General features: G+C 58.9%; 4 protein-coding genes across 4 annotated transcripts; 3 read left to right on the forward strand and 1 right to left on the reverse strand.

Moving 5' to 3' along the window:
• Window positions 1-1173: 1173 nt before the first annotated feature.
• On the forward strand, window positions 1174-3358 carry VTJ83DRAFT_6618 (uncharacterized protein; the record flags this gene model as incomplete). The annotated part of the gene is made up of 2 exons (XM_071013349.1): window positions 1174-1929; window positions 1982-3358. The coding sequence occupies 2 exons, from the start codon at window positions 1174-1176 to the stop codon at window positions 3356-3358; spliced, it is 2133 nt and encodes a 710-aa protein (XP_070864245.1).
• A 990-nt stretch (window positions 3359-4348) lies between these two features.
• Window positions 4349-5293, reverse strand: VTJ83DRAFT_6619 (uncharacterized protein; the record flags this gene model as incomplete). The annotated part of the gene is made up of 4 exons (XM_071013350.1): window positions 4349-4498; window positions 4575-4664; window positions 4791-4916; window positions 5072-5293. The coding sequence occupies 4 exons, from the start codon at window positions 5291-5293 to the stop codon at window positions 4349-4351; spliced, it is 588 nt and encodes a 195-aa protein (XP_070864246.1).
• A 3346-nt stretch (window positions 5294-8639) lies between these two features.
• On the forward strand, window positions 8640-14391 carry VTJ83DRAFT_6620 (uncharacterized protein; the record flags this gene model as incomplete). Its single annotated transcript, XM_071013352.1, has 4 exons — window positions 8640-8796; window positions 8894-9217; window positions 9303-13717; window positions 13777-14391. 4 exons carry the CDS (start codon window positions 8640-8642, stop codon window positions 14389-14391), a joined length of 5511 nt encoding a protein of 1836 aa, XP_070864247.1.
• Window positions 14392-18328: 3937 nt separating this feature from the next.
• VTJ83DRAFT_6621 (uncharacterized protein) lies at window positions 18329-20990 on the forward strand (the record flags this gene model as incomplete). The annotated part of the gene is made up of 7 exons (XM_071013353.1): window positions 18329-18398; window positions 18530-18553; window positions 18685-18711; window positions 18915-20077; window positions 20147-20407; window positions 20464-20868; window positions 20928-20990. 7 exons carry the CDS (start codon window positions 18329-18331, stop codon window positions 20988-20990), a joined length of 2013 nt encoding a protein of 670 aa, XP_070864248.1.
• Between the last annotated feature and the right edge of the window lie 1297 nt (window positions 20991-22287).

Raw genomic sequence — 22287 nt, forward strand, 5'->3', positions numbered from 1 at the left:
ACGACACCGCAACCTCACACAAAACCGCCCGAGAAACCGGTTATTCGTCGACCAGAAAAAGCAAGTCGCACCCGTTCCCTTTCTCCCCTCGTTAGGTCGTGGTTTGCAAGAAGTGCATCCAGAGCCGACGTCGACTTTTGGGAGTGGGTTCAGTTGCTTCAGGAGCTCCACTCTAGCTTTTGGCGGTCAATGCTCTGTAGGTGATGAATGAAGTCATAGTCGAATGGAAATTCGAGAGCGCACGCGCTTTGGTGGCCCTAGTTCAGGTTCAAAAAAGTCAACGAAAGTCTAGAGATAGGCATTGAGAAAGATCAGCCTCTGGCTTCACTGAAGGTGGTGACCGTCAGGGACTGTGAGAGCGTCGCCTTTGACAACGTCAATCGAGACCTGACGGGAGCGGGAGGTTGACCTCCCCACGCTGCTGAGTCAGAGCGCTAAGCCATTTTGGGGAAGTAGTGGAAAGCTCTGGTGGGGCGATCAACTATCGTTCGAGCCCAGTGCTATCAAGATGGAGGGGTGTTGGAACAAGGTCGACGTATGTACCTTACCTCCACCCTCCACCACCAAAATCCACGAGATTCCCAAATCTCGCCCCCTTTTTGTCCACGTCAATCCTCATCGAGCTTTGGTCATGGTCGAATCCCACGCTTGGGCAATTTGAAAGTCAGAGAGAGTCATCCATGACTACTGATGATTCAATGGGACGCGTACACCAGGATAGGTCACCACCTACAGGTATAAATGAGAGCAGTTCCCCCGGCTGACATCCTCCGCTTCTACCTCCCACCAGATAATCAAGGACGAACAAGACAAGAGTCCGAGACCGAATTGTGACCGCCTCATAATAGGTAACTCTATCAAGAACACATCCTCCATACCCGGCAACACAGACACCACACAACCCAACCTCAGGCCACATCATCAACCTTCTCTCATCAACACTATACCACGTGACATCCATACCTCATACCTCATATCGCATCATTGACCTTACACCTCAATCCACATCAACAACCTTCTCCCTCACGCGTCATACCTCATACCCTGTACCTCATATCCGGTGCTCCATACCTTCCCCAGTCTCACTCACACCTCCCACCCACACACCTCACCACCAACCTCCTACACGACCCAGACCCGACTCACACAACTTGCTCAGTCAATACGGCCAAAATGTCGTCCCAGCTCGTCAATCCGGCCAACCCATACGCCGCCGAGAATTTCTCGGATCGCCAGAACCAAATGTTTCTGGTTTTCGCCCGGCTCTTTGGAGGCGGCCTCAAGGATGACCAGCTGATCGGGGCTCTCAAGGAGCTGACAAAGCTCTTTGAGGAGGACCCCGATCATGTCAAGAACGGTGAGCCCAGCATCTTCGATCACTTGGATGACGACTGCCTCGACACCATGATGCGTCATCACGACCTCCGTGAGAGCAATGAGGTCCGCAAGCAGACCATGATTGCCACAGCTGCCTTCCTCAAGGCCAGCGGTGAGCGAGGGGCCAACCAAATGCGCCAGTTCTTCTACCGGCGCATGAAGAGGAGAACCTATGATGACTACATCATCTGTTTCTGCGCCGCCGCAGGCCTGTTCCCCATCGCTGGCGATTTCATGGCCGATCTGTTCCTCCATGAGGGTTTCCTCTACAACCTCGGAAACCTGATGAACCACAAGTGGAAGAGCCGCAAGGTCGAGACGGCCTTGCTCGAAATGCTTCGCGTCGCCTGCTACCATCCCGTCTGCCTCGGTGCCATCCGAAAATACTGCCTGGACTGGCTTGAGGAAATGGAAACTCAGCCCACCGAAGAGGCCGTCGCAGCCTCGCTCATTGCCGATCCCGATTTCAACGGCCACACGGGCTCCATCGCTCGCCGCCGCCACTGCGAACACGTCAAAAACCTTGCCGGCTTGGTCCTGCTGCATCTTTGGGTTAGACCTCTCGCCTACGCCACGAAAAACGTCACCGCTGACCAGGAAAAAGTCGGCTTCGCCCGAGCCGTCGAGCGTGAAGCCTCCAGAATCGCAAAAGTCAATCACGCCAAAGTCGGATGGTAAAGACCAAGCAATAGCGAAGATCGAGGGTCTCAGTGCGCGTTTCATCGACTTGTTGCTACAAGGAGACTCCGAAGACATCCAACACTCGATAGAAGGAATCGCGTACGCAACGCTTCAGCCTTCAGTGAGGGAGGCTCTAGCACACAACTCCCAAGCCCTCCGGCGCCTTGTGGAGGTTCTGAAAACCGAACCGCCTAAGTCCCCCACCACCTATGCCGGTCTAAGTATCTTTGAACATCTCACTGCTTACAAGCCTGTCCAAACTGAAGAACAAAAGCGTCTGCAACAGCTCAGGGCATACGCCAATGCCGCGGGAAAGTTGCTGCCCAACCCCCTGAATGATGATGCCCATGTGGAAGAAAGGTGCAAGCTCGTCTTCGAAGCCGGCGTCACGCCGGTGCTTATCACCCATGGCAAGAACGGCTCTCCGGCCGCCCTGTCGCTGGTTGTTTCCATCCTCGGCTCCCTCGCCAAGACATCCGCCCTCCGGGGTCAACTTGCTCAGCAGGGCGCCGTTCGCCTGCTCATCTCGGCCTGGGAGATGCTACCTGATAGCAACACCGCTGCGCGCCGCCGGACCGCCGAAGCCCTTGCTCGAATCCTCATTTCCATCAATCCGGCCCTGGTTTTCCGCCAGATGCCACAGACCGCCGCCGTCCGCCCTCTCGCAACCCTCCTGCGTCCGGATCCAGACGCCGAGGTCCGCAACCTGCTGCCCACCTTCGAATCGCTCCTGGCACTGACCAACCTCGCGTCCACCGACAACGAAACACGCAAGATCATCGTCCGCACCTCCTGGGACGATGTCGAGGAGCTCCTGTTCAGCAACAACGCCCGCATCTGCACCGCCACCACCGAACTCATCTGCAACCTCGTCCAGAGCCCAGATGAGGCAGCGGCCTTGTTTGGCGACGGCACCACCCCTGGTAAAGCTGAGAATCGTATCAAGATCATTGTCGCCCTGGCCGACGCCGAGGACGTCAAGACCCGTAGTGCAGCAGGCGGCGCCTTGGCAAGCCTCACCTGCCACGAGTCCGTTGTGCGCAGGATCTTGGGACAGCCTCGCGGTGTTGCTAATATACTTGGCCTGTGTCGTGACGACGACGAGGGACTCAGACACCGAGGGGCTGTCGTGGTGCAAAACATGGTGGCTCACGAAGGGGAGGTGGGCAAACTTGCACGGGAGGGTTTAACAAAGGGCGGGGCAGTCCAGGCGCTCACGGAATGCGCCAAGAAGAGTCGGTCGGCCGAGGTCGTCCAGGCTGTGGTGGGTGCGTTGGAGGTGTTGTTGAAGGCTGAGTAAGATGAGAAACAGACGGGGAATGCACAGCGGAATCACTCTTCTGTTTATGTATCACAGCGAAATTTGGAGATTTTTGTTCTCAACAGCGAATCAAACAACCTTACATTTCCCCCGGCCTTACACCACGTATTGACGTCGTCGTCGTCGGGAAAAGCAGGGGAAAAGAAGCCCAGATTGAAGATGAGAGCCTACTCACAAGAGGGGAAGGGAGGAAGGTAGCTGAACCACAGCCATAGAACCCGCGGGGTCGGGGGGGGGGGGGGGGGGTATGCGAAAAAGCAAGCAGATGAAAAGGATCTGGAAGATAAGAGACAGAAGATAGAAAGCAGAGAAATGAAATGTTCCTCGGGTATCATGAACGCCATGTGATCCAAACGATGTGACTATGTTCCGTTGATGTGACCGAGAGAGTCCTTCGGCGGAGCGCTATGGGGCAACTATATAGACCGTGTCTGGCTAGATCTGCAACCAAGTACCTTGGTATCTAGGGGACCAAATGAATTGGTGTAAGTGAGCATCGTTCCCTCGTCTCACCTCTGTGAACAAACTGTACATATATCATGCCATTGATATTATTGCATATTATAATGTCGAAGTTGTAGTGTGCGATATGGATGTATGTGCTGTTCTTCCATGCTCAGATACAGCCCCTTCCTACTCACACCGATCACCTCCGACTCTATCCCATGTCCCACGCCTATAGAAGGTCGCAAAGGACCCCAAAATGGAAACAGACAGACAAAGCTAAATATCATACGGACTAAATGAAGCCCCCGTCATCACCCTATCACCTTCTGTTTTGAATATCTGTACTGGCCTCATCCCTCCCCAGGAAAACCTTTCATATCCTCCTACTCACCACCGACCCGACCATCCTCTTGCCCACATCCCCCTCCTTATTCACCCTCTCCTTACCCCCTTCCTTACCCCCTCCAGGGCCAGCGGACCTCTTGTTTCCAACACCCTCACCAACTCTGGCAGGGTCGGGTACTACCCTACCACCAGGTACGCCACAGGCGCCGTGACGCGGCCGATCTCCTGCAGCACACGAACGTAGGTATCCTTGGGTGAGTCTCCGGTACGGACCTGGCCGGATTCCATGCAGAAGGCGACGCCGGCGGCGTCGGCAGCCGCGTCGCGCTGTCGACGGTAGGGAGCGGTGCTGATGTGCTGGGTGAAGATGGTGAGCCAGCGGGGTGGTGTCGATGGGAGCGACGATGTGGTGAATGAGGAAGGAGTGGGGGGCTTGGAGGTGGAGAAGGGCTTGGTCGATGACCTCTTCGTCGACATTGGCCGGGGTATTGTTCTGGCGGTGTCGGTCAGCTTGCGAGATGCCTGGTCCAGGGTCGTCTGGCGGCTGTTGCTCACGTCCTCTGCGCGCGGCGGACACGAATTGACGGTTGCGGGTGCTTCAGTTCTTGCGGAACCATACGTCCAGGCCCTCGATGAGATACATGAGGGTATCCCCAGGGAAGCAGCGCTTCATGCCAAGGGCGTGCGCCTCGAGGTTGGTTTGCTGTTGTTGCTGCTGGCCACCACCGACAACGATCTCGACGAACTGAGTGGCGGTCATCACCACCATAGCATAGTTCTCGCGTTCGATGGTTTCCGGGATGGGCTCCCAATGGCCGAGATCGTCGTTATACCGGGCACGGACTTTGTGGCGCCAGAGGGCCACGTTCCCGACCGGGCTTGACCAGGTAGTAGAGATACTTCCAAATCGCGGAGGAGGGTCTCGGTTTGGATCCTGACATCTTCGGGGAGGCTGTCAGGGAGGTTGACGATCATCTCGGGTGTCAAGACCCACTTGTCGGTCCGGAGCTTGTTGACCTCAGTCAGGGCAGCCGCTCTCGCCTTTTCCTGTGCCTTTTCCTGCTTGGACCGCTCCTTTTCGGCTTCTCGTGCCGCAGCCTTTTCCAATATCCGGGAACCCATCGTCTGAGCCCCCAGGATCAGAGTCATCCAAGGCAATGATGACTGACTGAGTTCGTTGGATGGAGAGCGGAGGGTTGGTTAACTCATGATCTGGCGCCACCGGAAGGGGCGCAGAGCATCATGTGGGATCCTATGGCGCTGCAGGTCGTAATGAGAGACGTGCCGGAGGACTCGACGTGAAGTCATCAACGTCATCGATGACGATGGGTGTGTTGACCTTGGGCGGGTTGGGCTTCGTGGGGCTACGTTTCCCCGGCAAGCGCAGGCTGCTAGATATATCGTCCCAGTTGCATAAATCTAGTCGGGGCCGCTTCGGTGAAGGCACCCTGACTGATGGCCCATTTGATCCTTGACCTGATAAACCGGTATTTCCTGTGATTGCAACAACATCATCGTCATCGTTCTCGTCAGAGAAGGCCCAAACATCAGCGGCGGCGGATCAGCCAGTCGACCAAACACTGAGCCTGGAAATCTCCGTAAATCTCAATCCTTCAGTGCTTGCAACTGTGTTGGTGGTCTGTCTCGGCGCCGGGGGTCTCACGCATTGCCGCGGAGGAGATCCTGCCTCTGAGCTTGAGAGGAGAGAGATGACCTCGGGCATTGCGATTGTTGTTTTTGCTTTGTCATAAAGCAGGATACGTGAGATTTGCTTGACGGTCTGACGTGTCGGTTGCCCATGTGCTGAGGCGCTGACATGAGTCCCATGCCTGGTACCGTACCCTGGTTGTGATGAAACACGCAGAAGCCGATGACGACAATGTAACGCGACTGAGGCCTCGCGAAACAAACGCAGGGTCACGTGATCCATTCTTGGCACAAGGCGATGGGACCCGGCGCGACGCATGCGTTTCGTTTCCCGCTCTCCGTACAGTGCCGCTCGCCGTTTAATCTCCACGCTGCTGCATTGCGTTGGATTCGGTGTGACAGTGCCCTTGCGTTTGCATCCACTTTCGCTCCTCTTCTCGGCCTTCCTCTCGGCCGCTTCCATCACGACGCCATTTCGAACCCGGCCGCTCAGACCTCTCCAAACGCACCACTCCTCCCGAATGACTGTTACTAATCCATCCTCCTGGCCGGCTTGCAGATGGCTTTCCAATGATGACTCTCCGCCATGCACTTCTTCCCATGCGTGGCATCAGTCCAAGACGTCCCTGAACTAGGACCTCTGATGCCCCAGCTATCAGAGGACGGTTCAGATATGCTCTGGGCAACGCAATCGCTCCAGATGTTCAGATGCGTCACCCTGCCTGCCTTGGTATCCACTAGTGTATAGTATGTATGTACAAAGTACGTATACATAGAGGAACACAACAGGGTCGTCAAACAAATTACTGTGTAGTTAGCGGGGGGCGGAAGGCTGCAGGTTTCTCCCCCGCGCGGTGCGGCGGACGCTTGGAGCGCTGGGTTTCATCGTTTCATGGCAGGAAGAGGTCAAGGCGTGCAGCTCCACGCCATGCAACCCAAGGTGAATCTCGACCGTGGCTGCCCTGTTTTCAACGTCCTCCGGCCTATCACGGTTGCTGGCGGCGGAAAGGGTTCCGACGGCGGTTGAGCAAGCGCCGATCTCTCTGCGCGCCTCGCAGACCTGCCCTACCCCGCGCCCGCGGTCGGCCATCAAAGATCGTTGACATGGGTGTTGCAATCAACAATCTGCGTACGGTGTAGATGAAATGGGAGTGCGGTGCACGGCAGATGTCAACTGCGTGTCATCAGGACAGTAGCTTGGAACTTGGTAGGGTAGTGTAGATGTGTGCCGCAGGACAGTTGGAGTCCTGTGTCACAATGTAGTTCCCACTTCTGATGGATGCCGCGCGAAACCATTACCACCAAGCTGGTTCGGGCACAGTGCCGTTTGTCACTTGCCACCCAGGATCCGGCGCACTTGGCCTGCGTTGGGCGCACCGAGGTGTGGAAGAGCGTCCCACCATCCCAGCCGGCTCCTCGTTCCACATCTGGGGAACGGGACGGAAGTTTTGACGATGGCGGACGACAGACGACGAGGATTTGCTCCGTCGATGAGAAAGGCGGGTGCGCACTGGCCATGAGGCTAACCTAATGCTTGCGACTTCTTGACGCCATCGACCAATCGCTTCAGCGAACACAGTCCCCCCCAAGGCTGCATGCATGGCCCTTGATGGATGGCTTGTTCCTGAGATGGTGGGCCACTGACCCTGGTGGCCCCCCCTTGCCCCCCTACTTGGTGCGAACGGGCAGTCTCAAAGAGCCAACCGATACATGCCGCGCCGAATCACGGCTGCGATGGCTTTGCTAATCTTGCTTCTTCCAGGTTCTGCGAGCGATGAGGATGGGAAGCCTCCATATGCATTGAGTTTTTTTCCTGCTTCTTCTTCTCTCAGTTGCAGATTTCCTTCTTTTTTTCGCTCGGCAGGATCTGCTGCATGGTGGCAGAGGCAACAACAACCTGGAAGTGGTCCTTTCGTTGGTTCATCCCAGCATCCCCCCCCCCCCCCCGCCTCTTGATAGCCCCATGTGCGGATGAACTCGAGCGTCGATGAGAGAAAAAAAAAAAGAGAAGAACAAAAGCCCCAAACCAGACGGAACTCGATACTAGTACACTACATAACGCCAGCTGACGGCAGCTATCCCGCCTGACGTTAGAGTTTCGTCAAGTTTATCGCCTGGGCAGCCACCGGGTTAGCGCAGCTTCTCTTCAGGGGAGCGAACAGGAGCGCGTTTGCAAATTGCGCTTTCCCCCTGGTCAGGCGCAATCAAATAACCAAGGGGGTCGCTTCCCCCAAAACCGAGGGAAAAGGAAGCAACGTCCACCCGACCACCCCCCCAATTCCCAAAAAATAAACCGCGTCAGGGTCAAACCGGCCAGAAACAGGAGAAACAAACCCAAAACCTTAACCTCCCTCCCGTCTCTGACTGCGAAGCATATGACGCTGCCGTGTGCAAGCAGAGCATAATCCCGGCCCGCTGGGTCATTGCTTTGTCTGTCTGTCGTCTTCTGCTTTCACTCTATTTCGTTTGTTTATTTTATTTTAGTTTATTTTATTTATTTCGTTTTCTTGACGACACGAGGACTCATCAGAGCAAACATCCCCGAGACGAGGCAGCATAACAAGCCTACACAGTAGACCGCGGTTCGTCCCATCTGTCGCGGCTGTTCCTCGATCAGCCAGCCCTGTGCGGCGCGCATTGGTCTTTCCACTCTACCCCGACACGCCGATCAACGATCCGGTCGCAGACTACGCCGTAAACAGACCAGAATACCGACCGCCCCAAGCAGCGGCACCGCCCAGGCGCAAGTCGCCGCTGACTCTTCGCCCCCCTTGATTATAACCAGGCCGGCGCCCTTTCGCGCAGCCACAGGCCGCCAAACATGGCGAGCTCACCACCAAACTCCCCCCCGCCTGCGAGGCCGCTGAGCGCCATAATCCGCCCGGCCCCGAGGAGCAACAGCCGAATGAGTGTACAAAGCAGGACCGGTGGCGGCAGCCGAGCGTCCGACGAGGACGCCAAAACTGCCGTCAAAGTCGGTGAGTTGCCGATCCCCCTCCACCCCTCTCCGAGATCGACCTTGGAGTGGTCTACATCATTGAAACACCGTTGCTAACTTTTTGCTCTTCGCAAAAGCTGTCCGTGTTCGCCCGCCGCTGAAGCCCACCGACCCGGGCTACGAGCTCGTACCCCAGCGATTCCAGCGACCTATGGTCCACGTGCAGTCGCCGACTAGCATTGCCATCGACTCACCCCAGGGTCGGAAGCTCTTCGTCTTTGACCGCGTGTTTTCTCCCGATGTCGACCAGGCCGGCATTTGGGAATATCTCGAGGACTGCATCCAGGCCTTCACCCAGGGATACAATGTTTCTCTTCTCGCCTATGGTCAGTCGGGCGCCGGCAAGTCGTACACGATGGGCACTTCAGGCCCTAATGAGCAGGAAGACCCGGAAGCCATGGGTAAGTGCATGTGCACTGAGCCGCGCGTCGCTGGCTGCCATTCCCGTCAAGCGTCTCACGCATATCCCGCTGACCGCGCGCACAGGTGTCATCCCGCGTGCCGCAAAGGCCCTGTTCGAGGCGCTTGATGGGCCCAGGCCGGGTAACCCCAACCGCAACTCCATGTCGCAGCTCCGGACGCCGTCGAGGTACTCGATGCAGCCGGCCAGCTTCGCCAAGGGCGAGAAGAATTGGTCCCTGCGGGCGTCGTATGTCGAAATCTATAACGAGCAGCTCAGGGACCTCTTGACGCCCGACCACGTCCTACCGCACGAGCGCCCCACTGTTACCATCCGCGAGGACACCAAGGGCAACATCCTGCTCACCGGCCTGCGTCAGGTCGAGGTCAACTCGGTCGAAGACCTTATGAACGTGCTGAACCAGGGCTCGACGCTTCGCCAGACCGATGCGACCGCGGTCAACGCCCGCTCGTCACGTTCCCATGCCGTCTTCAGCCTCAACCTCGTCCAGCGCAAGGGCGGCCTCCTGCAGACCGCCCAGGGCGCCGAGAAGCGCCTGTCGATGCCTCTCGAGGCTCTCACCGGCAGCACTGAGGCTCTCGTCACCACCGATAGCAAGATGCACTTCGTCGACTTGGCCGGCAGCGAACGCCTCAAGAACACAGGTGCCCAGGGTGAGCGTGCTAAGGAGGGAATTTCCATCAACGGCGGCCTCGCCGCTCTTGGAAAGGTCATCTCGCAGCTGTCATCGCGCAACCCCGGAGCCCACGTGTCGTACCGTGACTCCAAGCTCACCCGTTTGCTGCAAGACTCGCTGGGCGGCAATGCGGTCACCTATATGATCGCCTGCGTGACTCCGGCCGAGTTCCACCTCAGCGAGACGCTCAACACGGTGCACTACGCTCAGAGGGCTCGTGCTATCCAAAGCAAGCCGCGGATTCAGCAGGTGGAGGAGGGCGACAAGCAGGCTATCATTGACCGTCTTAAGGCTGAGGTGGCGTTCCTGCGGGAGCAAATCCGCAGCGCGGAGCGGGGCGGGGCCGACGGTCGCAGGACCCTGGGGGGCCCTGGCGAGAGGATGGAGCGGCAGAGCGAGCGAGAGATCGAACTGCAAAACCGTCTGCTTAATTCGGAGGAAAACTACAAGGCTTTGAGCGAGCGTCATGCAATGCTCATAGCCGAACTTGCCAAGGCCCGCGACCGCGAGATGGCCGAAAGCCAGAACCACCACGACGACACCGCTGGCGAGACGGCCGACGAGCGCCTCATCCGCTCCAACCGTTTTGCTCAAGCCGTCGATCAGGTCGTGCTCGAGTACGAAAAGACCATTCAGTCTCTCGAACACTCGCTCGCAAGCACCCGTGCGACCCTGGCCATCACTGAGGGCAACCTGCTCGAAAAGGAGACGCGCTGCGCCTACACCGAGACCATCAACAATCAGCTCCAGGCCCGCCTGCAGAAGCTCATGGAGCGTGAGGCGAGCACCGAGAGCTACCTGCACGACCTCGAAGCTAAGCTGGACGCGAACACGTCGGGAGAGGAAAAGAACGCCGCCATCATCCTGGAGCTGCGCAAGGAGATCGCCCGCTTGCGCGAAGCCGAGGCCACTTCCGAGGAGTACATTTCAACGCTTGAGGAGCGCCTCGCCGAGGCCGACCAGGATGGTGAGCTGATGCAGCGCGAGATCGACCGGTTGGAGCAGGTCATCGAACGGCAGCGCAGCCTCGGCAAGCTGGACTCGCTCCTATATGAGCTCGACAATCTCCAGCAGGACGGACAGCCCCCCGAACCCGACCGCACTACTCTGGCCAACGGCGCCGGCCACCGTCGTGCTGCTAGTCGCAGCATCGCCGAGCACTCGCGCAGCCAGAGCCACGTTAGCCGCCACAGCCAGCTCGAGGAGACCATCCCGGAGACCGGCGAGGAGGATGAGGACACAACCGCGAAAGAGAAGGCCGCCGCCGCAAATGGCTCCGCCAGGCCGAGGGCGAGCTCTCGCATTCGCGAGACTGAATACGGCACCAGCCCGGCGCAGTCCAAGTTCGTCGCCGACAAGGTCGAGACCCTTACTCAAGAACTCGTCGACTTGCGCGTCGAGCATGAGACGGCCCTCAACGAACTCGACCTCCTCCAGGCCAAGTACGAGGAGGCTCTGCGCGCCCTGGCCGAGCTGCAAGACGTCGTTGACGAGACGCGGCACCAGCCAGCGCACCGACCGCGTGACTCGATGCTCTCGGTCGCCTCTCCGCTCGCGACCAGGCCGCATTCGTTCTTGTCTGATTCGAGGACGATCGACACGAACCATGGCACACATTCGTCGATGAAGTCATTGTCTACCGAATTGTCATCAGCCATGGATACTCCGGCGACTCCTCTCGGGGCATCGGATGCTGATACCATCGTGCCAAAGCTAGACGATGACAGCGCTGCCAAGCTCACCAGTTCTGAGGCGCTCGCCGCCGAGGTGCAGCGGCTCAAGACCATCGCCGCCGAGCGGGAGTTCGCCGAACGCGAGCTGGCGGAGCGGTACGCGCAGCTCGAGGAGCAGCACCAGCAGACCCTCGATATAGTTGAAGAACTCAAGACCGAAGTGGCCAAAGCCCAAGCCGCTAGTTTCGAGAGCGTCACCTCGCCCAAGGGCAGCACACCAGTTATCCGCCGCAAGTCAAGCCAAAACGTCATGATCATCGACCGTGCTCACCGTTCGTTCGCATCGCTGCGGAATATTGCCGCCGAAAACTTTGAGAACAACCCCGAGGTGATGCAGAACTTTGAGCTGAACCTCAACGTGGCTATGCACGAATTGCATTCCAGGTCGGAGCGGATCCAGGAGCTTGAGGCAGATGTAGCGACAGCCAAGAAGGAGATGGAGACGAAGATGACCATCATTTCGGGCCTGACAAGGGAGAGGTCGAGTCTGAAGGCGACATCGCCGATGGACATGGCAATGGTCTCAACACTGCGGGAGCAGCTGGAACAGAGCGAGATGAGGATCAGGGAGATGCAGGAAAAGCATGCCGAGAGGGAGAAGGAGCTTGAGGAGAAGCTGGCCGAGCTGCGTGAAGAGCTGGAGAAGCAGACGGCGAGCCTGGCTGCTGCTCGGAAGGCTCCAGCGGTTGTTGAGGTCCGGGAGACGCCGAAGGAGGAGGAGGAGAAGGAGGCCGAGACAGCCCGTGCCATCAAGCCCACCGCCGAGTCATCCACCGAGGAGCTCACCCAAGAACCCGCTACGGATGCTGCCGCCGAGGCTGTCAAGTCGGAAGAGCTCGCCAAGGAGGTTTCTACGCCTACCGAAGCGGTCGCCGCTCCCGTTGAGACAACCACGACCGACTCCACGGCGGAAATCGAGCTCCGCGAGAAGCGGATCGCGGAGCTGGAGTCCGAACTCGCTGGCTGGGAGGAGCGGCACAGCGTTGCCATCCAAAGCATGCAGGACGCTGAGGCAGAGCTGAAGAAGACCATTTCCGAGCTCGAGGCCCAGATCGCATCCGTCTCTGCTCAGCTCGCCGCGGCGGAGCAGAAGAAGCCCGATGAGGGCGAGACGGCCGATGCGGAGAAGGAGGCGACCAAGGAGGCCGAAACCCGCCAACGCAAGCTCATTGATTTCCTCCGCAGCGAGATCGACGACTACAAGGAGATTATCCACAGCAACCAGTCCAAGGTCACCGAGGCTGAGCAGCAGCTTGTGGCAACGAAGAGGTTGCTTGAAATGGCCGCCCACGACCGCGACGAGGCGACGGGCGCGCTGGAGACGCAGAAGCAGCTCGTTGCTGACTTGGAGGCCCGCGTTGCCAAGCACGAGCAAGCCGTCATGGAACATCAAGCGAACCTGGACGAGCTGCGCACCAAGCATACGGAAGAGATCGAGGCGCTGCGTGCCTCGTCTCAGGAGGATCTGGGCTCGCAGCTGGCGGCTCTTAAGGCTGAGCACGCCGATCGCGTGGGCCAGCTGGAGGCTGACCTGACCGAGGCGCGCGAGGACCTGATGAAGGTCGCTACGCAGGTCGCTTTTGCCGTCGGCCTGGACGTCAGCGTCGACCACATCTCGGAGCGGATCGATGAGCTCATCGCCAACCAGAAGAAGGCACTCGCTCAGGAGCAGGAGAAGCGCGCCGAGCTCGAGGGCCACGTCCTCGAGCTGTCGAACATCAACGATGCCGTCATGCGCGACCTGGAGGCTGTGAGGGCTGGGTTGAACGAGGTGCTCGCGGACGAGATGGCCACTGCCGTGCGCTCCAAATCCCCCACTCCGATTACCGATCAGGTTGAACTGGTTAAGCAGAAGGTGGCGGACCTCGAGACCAAGAACGAAAAGAACTCGCGCTTGGTGGAGGAGCTCGAGGACCAGCTGCAGAGCAACTACGACCAGGTCCAGGCCGCGAGCAACCGCCTGTCGATGCTCCAGATGGAGCGGAATCAGCAGCTCGAGGAGGCCAATGCAGCGAAGATCAAGCTGCAATCGGAGCTGGAGACGATTCGGGAGGAGTACGCTGCTCTCCAAGTATGTTTTTCCCTCCGCCTCGCCGTATTCACTTCCATACTAACCTCTCGTGTCTACAGTCGAGGTACGAAACCCTCCTCGCCAGCGACAACGGCCCGCAACGCTCCAACTCCCTCAACGGCCAAGTCCGCAAGAGCAGCTCCGTCACCTCCCTCCCCTCCCCACCGCCCGCCATCCCCCTCCCGCCCCTCCCCAACGGCTCTTCCGGCTCCACCCCCGGCACCGTCTCCCCCACCCCGCGCCCACCCAGCAAAGACATCGGCGGCACCGCCCCCCTGTCCCCCACCCGCGACCACCTCCGCGAGGATCACGAAGCACGCATCCAGCTCATCGAGAAGCAACTCAAAGCCGAAAAGCAACTCACCGCCACGCTCGAGGAGGCGCTCACGGATCTGGAACAGCAGCAGAATGCGTTCCGCGCCGAGTGCGAGGCTTGGCGCAGGCGCGCAGGAGAGCTGGAGCTGGAGCTCAAGGAGACCAAGGAGAAGGCTGCGGCTGCGCAGGCCGCGGCAGCTGCCGCTCAGCAACAGCAGCCGGAGAACCGGTGGAGTTTGCAGCAGGTGGAGGAGGAGAGGAGGAAGAGAAGAGATGCGGAGCTCGCGAGGGCGCATCTCGAGGAGAAGATGAACCTGATTGGGAAGAAAAAGAAGAAGGGAAGCCTGAACTGCTTCTAAGAGGGCAGATGGGGTATTTGCTTATTGCGGGGGTGGGGGAAGGAGGGGAAGGGGGTGTGTATGTTTGTCTGTCAGGGGTGGGGTGTGGCGGTCGGGGTGTTATTATGTGGTTGGGAAGTTGGCGAAGAGATGTGGACAGGATAAGGCAAGGCGGTGTTGTTCTTGGGTTTGAAGGGCGAGGACGTGGTGAGTGGCCCCCTTCTGGGGGTCGAAGTACTTGTTGGATGGATGGACGACTGTATATGGAAGATTCAAGGATGTGACTTGTGTCTGGTGATTTGGCGATGATGTTGGAGGATGATGATGATTGGCGGTGGTTGATTTCCTTTGTCTGTCTGCGTTTGCTTCTTTTTGCGCTTATTTTTGATTCCCCTGATGTTGAAGCCCCTTTATTGATTCCCCCTTCAAGCAAACCCCACCACACAGCCCGGCTGTATGTCTGATGTCACGCGGCTTTGGTACTTTATTTTCAGCTCATGATGACTTTCCTTTTCCGCTGTTGGAAGGAAAATGATGCTTTTTATTACTTTATATATATCCCTTTTTTTCTCTCATCCTCTCATCTCTTATTCAACACATGCTCACGCTACACTATGGTAATGCCCCAGCCCTGTATGTACGGATTCTACTGGACTTAAGGTACGCGCCTTGCACTTTGGCGTCCTAGCCGGTAGTAGTTACCTCAAAACTCTGATTGATGTCTGTATGGCGTTGCATGTCTCTGGTGTTGGCCGCCTGTCTTTTTTTTTTTTTTTTTTTTTTTTTTTTTTTATATTCATCAGTCTGGCTTCTCTCGTGACCTCACCAATCCTCTACATGAGCACATGGTAATATTATTGCCTCGGACATACCCCGTAGAATGGATGTATCTGCACACTGTCCTTCGGATTCGGAATGGTCTGGTAGGCGACCCCTGCCTTCGTTTGCTCTCTCCACAAAATAACTCCCAACGTTCCTAGCGTGGACTCGTGTACCATGCCGCAACCGAGGACAAGCTACATTCCAGAGCGGGCCGTTCGGCGTAACGGCTGCCCCGTTCGCATGGAGCAACCTGGTACCTAAACCCGACCTTGGCCCCACGCGGTTCCTTTCCTTCGTCTGGTGTATTGTACACAGTATAGCCATCGTCTATGGTTATGCGAGCATAACGTGTCTGAGATGATACTCGCAGTGCCGTTTGGTTGCCCTTGTGAAATTCATGCTGATAGAGCTTTCCCCACCCCTCCCCACCCCTCCCCTCCCCAGAGTCAACTCTCACACTGGCCACCCTCCTAGGGTCAGGGAAGATTGGTAGGTAAGCAGATAACAAAGGAGGGTGCTCTGGCGGCCCCGGGTATGCGGTTGGACCAGACTCCACCTTTCGGGGCTGAGGAGCTGGGGAAGGGAACGGGGGAAACGGCCCAGCCGACCTCATCCCTGACCTTGACGCTACTGTGTATACGAACGGGACGAGGTAAGGTATGGTCGGTCCAGTGGCAGACGGCATGGGTATCGTGTTACAGAACACCCATGCGCGACTGAACGGTAATTCATGTCCTGTGTGAAGCGTTTCTTGCGTATCTGTAGCCCCGCGAAGGCCACCGCTGTGGTGTGTAAACCAGTGACATGACGGAGGAGGGCATGGCTGGATGCTGGATTGAGCATCAAAACGGGGTAAAATACGTAAAATACGTGGTCGACGTGGAATGGGAATGTAGTGGTATTATTCCTTCCCATGCTTTGTGCACGTGAAAATTCAACCTGTGCGGCGATGTCATCCATCACGGTCACAATGACGTTGGTGGCCATGGAACAGAGATCTGTGAGTGCAGGGCACAGAGGAGGAGAAGGAGGGGGAGGAGCAAAAGGAAATGAGACACAAGAAAGACGGGCTTTTCAGTGATCTACATCGCTGCTGACCTGAGGAACATGGTGAACACCCGCCGCTGCCTTCGTCACCGAAGGCAGATCGTCGGTAGAGTTAAGGCGGGATGTCGGCAGCACCCGACGGCCAAGGTGGAACAAGACGGGGCCGCGACTCGGCGTGGTCTAGCAGATGCATACCCTCAGTGATGGCTGTTCTCCTTGCTGGGGTTTTCATCGAATTGAAGGTTGCACCCTTGGTACGGTGGTATTTGGGGTATTGTAGAGACGCAGGTATTTGGCCAAGCGTACCGTGCAACCGGCACGGGACCTCCCGGGGCTGTTCCTTGAGGTTGTGTGACTTCGGCATTGGCCAGCCATCCCCAACCTCTCTCCATGTTGCCGCCACCTCCATGCTGGATCCAGTTCTTGCCGGCAAGAGACGAGTTCAATCCGGGGAACGCCATCGCCGCCCGCGGATTGGGCTCAGCCGGTGACTTATGGAGAGACTGCGGAGAGGGATGTGGGGAAGACGATACCTTCCCGCGAACGTCTGGAGAACTGGACGATCCGAATGCCAAAAGATCCGATCCTTGTTGCAGCATGCCGAACACCGGAGAGCGAGATAATAGCCATTGACGTGCCCTGGCTTGATACCCCTTCGGTCTGTCGTCCTGCGCGCATCGCGGTTGCGGCGGTCCGAGCGAGGAGGAAGGGGATTCAGGCCAGCCAACGACACGGGAATGGCGAGCGCGAGACCTACGAGAGCCCAGTCTGCTCCAAAGCTCGAGTTACACAGTGTGCCATGACCAGGCTTGCTGCGTCGGGTTCATCAGCCCTAGAGACCCTTCCATCCCTGTCTGGCGGCCGGGCAGATGCTGCCTCTCCTCGGCCTGTGTGGGCGAGAGATCGACGCTACTGTATAGATCGCCTCCCAGTCGACCGAAATTCCGGCACTTGCCATCGCGAACCCCGGTCGGAGGGATGCCGCGTCGTCGAGTCGTTGCCCGAGGCGTTTTGCGGCCTAGGAGGCTTCAAAGCGACGGTGCGGATAGGTCGGGTATGGATCGGGATTCGGTCTCGCACGATGTGCGTGGAGAGCGCGAGATTTCACCATGAATGGCGCCGAGCACCTGGCGGCATGAAACGGGCACGTGTGCGAAGGCTGACGCCGAAAAAAGCTGAGACGCTGACCAAAAAGAGACGGTTCAGATCCAATCCGTGTGGGACTGTGAACCCGGCCCCGCGGGCCCCCAGTGATGGCGACATTTTGGCGCCGGAGGGTCTCATCGGACGGAGGGAAGACGGCCACGCGACTTGCAGGTGCTCTCAGCCTCCGCGTCATTACCCCTCCCCCACCTTCGGCGCCGATCTTTTCTACACCGTGCGTGCTGGGCCATGGTTGCCCGAAACATTGCTCCAGCCCCTCCAATGGCCCCCCCCGCCGGCCCTCCATTGGCTCTCCGTGGGCTTTCCATTGCGGCCTTCCATTGGCCTTCTTCCACCGGCCCTCTATCGGCATGGATTGGACCCGGACCCGGCGTGGATCCATCGCTGATGGATGACGACGGTACGTAGGTATGGAGGAAGTATAGTACTAGGGAGGTAGCACGCAGCAGGTACATTGACTTGTACCGTTACAGGCACAATTGGGGGATACCGGGAAATTTCCATTTCCCTGCACGTCCAGCACCCCTCCGTCGCATCCCTCCCCAATTCTCCCCCGCCGTTCCTTGACAACTTGGGAAGTGAGTGTCCACCGGGTCCAGTCCATGCCGGCGACATGCCCCTGCGGGTGAGATGTGAAGGTGCGGTTGCCGCTCTCGTCCGTGATACAAAAGCCCGCGCCTTCTTGATGTCCCCCCCGAGTGCGCCCTCCTGGCTGCTCCTGCTTCGTATCTCTCTTCACCCTCTCTCTCTCCTGCACTTCCTCTCGGTCCTCTCGGCTGCCCTGCCCAGCGAGGCTCGCCAACCTTCGTGCCCTTCTCCTTGTTCCCTTGCGACCCTGCTGCCGTCCCTAGACCAGCACCGCTGCCCTGCCATCCGCGCCGCCGACCTCCCCGCCTCCGCCTCCGTCTCTCGCACAACCACCAGCATGACTGCCAATGCTGACGGCGCGCCCAAGGCCCGCGTGGTCCATGAGGCCCACGAGGTCGACACGTTCCGTATGTTGTTCACGTCCCCGAAATCCCGAGCGAAGGCCGCTGCGTGGGGAACCGTCGCGCCCCGCCTTTGGTCGAGCTGAGAGAGAGAGCCCGGCGGGAAAAAAAAGCTAATCGTCATTTTGCTTGTCTAGATCCCCCGCAAAAGATGCTCGAGAGTAGGTTGCCAACAATCCGCGCTCTGCCGTGCGCCAAGCCTCGAGTCTGCATCCCGCACACTCTGCGGGGCGGCCTCTCCTGGGCGAACGGAACGCGAGACGCAGCGAGGCTAACCAGGATGCTACTATAGAGCACCCCAAGAAACCTCACTTGAGCGGTACGTCTTCCTCTCTCTCTCTCCCTGACCCACCCGACCTCCGCGACCGGCGTCGATCGGCAAGCTCCCGGCCCGCCGCGCGCGCACCCACACATGCGCACCCCTGCTACCCTCCCCCCGGTCCCCACCGGCCTATCTCCGCCTCCGGGACAGCCGTCATGGCGCCGTCTGGAGCATTCGCTGACGGTTCCGACCGCATGCAGGCATCGAGGAGTATCAGAAGCTGTACAAGGAGTCCATCACACAGCCCGACCAGTTCTGGGGGAGGCTGGCCCGCGAGCTCTTGACATGGCACAAGGACTTCAACACGGTGCGGTCCGGCTCCTTCCAGACAGGAGACGTCGCCTGGTTTCTCGAGGGTGAGCTCAACGCTTCGTACAACTGCATCGACCGCCATGCCTTCAAGGACCCCAACCGCGTTGCCATCATCTACGAGGCCGACGAGCCGTCGGACGGCCGCACCGTGACGTACGGCGAGCTCCTGCGCCAGGTGTCCAAGGTGGCCCGCGTGCTCCAGGAAATGGGCGTGCGCAAGGGTGACACGGTCGCCGTCTACATGCCCATGGTCCCCGAGGCCATCGTCGCCGTCCTGGCTTGTGCCCGCATTGGCGCCATCCACTCTGTCGTCTTCGCCGGCTTCTCGTCCGACTCGCTGCGCGACCGCATCCTCGACGCCGGCAGCCGCGTCGTCATCACCAGCGACGAGGGCAAGCGCGGCGGCAAGCTGGTGGGAACCAAGAAGATCGTGGACGAGGCCCTTCGTCAGTGCCCGGACGTCAAGAACGTTCTCGTCTTCAAGCGCACCGGCGCCGACATCCCCATGACCCCCGGTCGCGACGTCTGGTGGCACGAGGAGGTGGAGAAGTGGCCTGCGTACCTGCCCCCTACGCCTGTCAACTCGGAGGACCCGCTGTTCCTGCTGTACACTTCCGGCTCGACCGGCAAGCCCAAGGGCGTGATGCACACGACGGGCGGTTACCTTGTGGGCGCTGCCGCCACCGGGAAGTACGTGTTCGACGTCCACGACGGCGACCGCTTCTTCTGCGGCGGCGATGTCGGCTGGATCACGGGCCACTCGTACGTGGTCTATGCTCCCTTGCTCCTCGGCGTTTCGACGGTCGTTTTCGAGGGCACCCCGGCGTACCCCAACTTCTCGCGCTACTGGGACATCATCGAGCGCCACAGCATCACGCACTTCTACGTTGCCCCGACCGCCCTGCGCCTCCTCAAGCGCGCTGGCGACCACCACGTTCACGGCGACATGAAGCACCTGCGCGTCCTCGGCTCCGTCGGCGAGCCCATCGCCGCCGAGGTCTGGAAATGGTACTTTGAGGTGGTGGGCAAGGAAGAGGCCCAGGTCATTGACGTGAGTTTTTGTTCCCCTGGATACCCCCTGGGCCACCCACGCATCCCTCGCTAACCACCGACGTGATAGACGTACTGGCAAACCGAGACCGGATCCCACACCATCGCCCCCTTGGCCGGCGTCATTCCTACGAAGCCCGGCTCCGCGTCGCTCCCCTTCTTTGGCATCGAGCCTGCCATCATCGACCCCGTCTCTGGCGAGGAGAAGCACGGCAACGACGTTGAGGGTGTTCTGACTTTCAAGCAGCCGTGGCCAAGCATGGCCCGCACCGTCTGGGGCGCCCACCAGCGGTACCTGGACACGTACCTGAATGTCTACAAGGGCTACTACGTAAGCGCCAGTTCCCGGCTCTGATGCCTTTAAGCGAGTCGTGCTGACCATACCAGTTCACGGGTGACGGTGCTGGCCGGGATCACGAGGGTTTCTACTGGATCCGCGGGCGCGTCGATGATGTCGTCAACGTTAGCGGCCATCGGTTGTCGACGGCAGAGATCGAGGCAGCCCTGCTCGAGCACCCGGCCATCGCGGAGGCGGCTGTGGTCGGTGTGGCTGACGAGCTCACGGGTCAGGCGGTCAATGCCTTTGTCTCTATCAAGGATGGCAACGAGGCGTCGGACGCCCTACGCAAGGACTTTATCCTGCAGGTCCGCCGCAGCATCGGGCCGTTTGCCGCGCCCAAGGCCGTCTACATCATCCCCGACCTTCCCAAGACGCGCAGCGGCAAGATTATGCGCCGTATTCTGAGGAAGGTCCTGGCCGGCGAGGAGGACCAGCTTGGCGACATGAGCACGGTATGTTTATGCTTCAAAATCCATCTTGCTGCTTTGATCAGAGACTAACATGATGCTAGCTCAGCAACCCCGGTGTCGTGGACAAGGTTATCGAGGTGGTGCACGAGGCCAGGAAGAAATAATGCATGGGCGTTTGGCACTGGTTGGGGGAGGTTGGCGGTGGGGGGGAGAGGTGTACCAAGAGGGTTTTTTATACCACGGTCATGGGGGTGTTTTTCTGGGGAGGCGTGCATGGCTACCGATGATTTTTGGGGACAGTTGGTTAATTCCGCATCCAGTTTGCGCGTCAGATCGCTCTTCTGAATTTGATATCCACAGGTTTGAACCAGCATACATGATCGAGTTTAGAATTTGTTCTTAGGGTGGCACCCCTTCGAGTACGTGGCACACTACAATCCCATGCCGGAGCACTCCGCACTCGATGTGCGCGCCGCCACACAGCCTTGTCCTTCGAATAAGGCGACCATATGATGCCTCCCACATTGGCACTGCGGCGTAGCAAAGCCATTGATCTGGACTAGAAGTTATGAAGTTGGGACATGTTGGATACGTCGACGCTCGCTCGCTCGCTCATTCGCTCGGCGCCCCTCTCTTTACGGACCGAGATCGAGTCATGCCTGTGCCGCGTCGTCCGGGTGGCAGCGCTTGGTTGTGGCGGAGCATCTCGTCTTTTGGTGCAGGAGGGGGGGGTTCCTCTCCATCCACTGATCGCGTTCTCCTCCTCGCGTCGGTTCCCCACGCACGCATGTCCCGGCCTCCACGCCGTGCCATCACGGCGCCCCAACGAAACGCAACGATCGCTTTGGCCCCGCCGGGTTCCAGCGCCGGGTTCCAGGGATGATGCCGCTGGGCCCCGCGGAGGGGACTTACGGCCAAGTTCACCCCTGCCTTGTTTGACAAGGACGAGGGCTTCGTCACCGGCCGTGGCCTCGGGAGGAGGGATGATGGCGGGGTTGATGGTGATGGCACATTCGTGGGGGTTCCCCATGTCCAGTATCATCAAGTACCTAGGTGCCTACTAGAGGTTTGTTTTTTCCCACGGGCTACCACCTGAGCTTCTTTGCGCCTCTGCTACGTTTTCTGCCCTCAAGGCCCTTGCCGCCCAGGATGGGGGGGGGGGGGGTCGTGGGCAGCTTGGCTCGTTTCTCAAGCGTGGCTTTCCTGTGCCCGTGCCCGTGCCGTCCTCAGGAGGAGGAAGAACCAACGAAAATCCTTCGGTCGTTAGCGGATGGGTTGCCAGCGGATGGGACGTAAGGCCGTGCTTCAGCGTGAAGCACCGCGTTGAGCGGACCGGCACCGGCCGGCTTGAGCGGCGTTGGACAAGAAACTCCGTTGCCTGTTGGGCCAGGTTCCTAGGTCCCAACGGGATAGAACCCGGTGCCCGGGCGCCCCTCCCAAGCCTCCTCCATCCAGCCTTGC

The sequence above is a fragment of the Remersonia thermophila genome, chromosome 6, assembly GCF_042764415.1.
Source record: "Remersonia thermophila strain ATCC 22073 chromosome 6, whole genome shotgun sequence".
Lineage (NCBI taxonomy): Eukaryota > Fungi > Ascomycota > Sordariomycetes > Sordariales > Chaetomiaceae > Remersonia > Remersonia thermophila.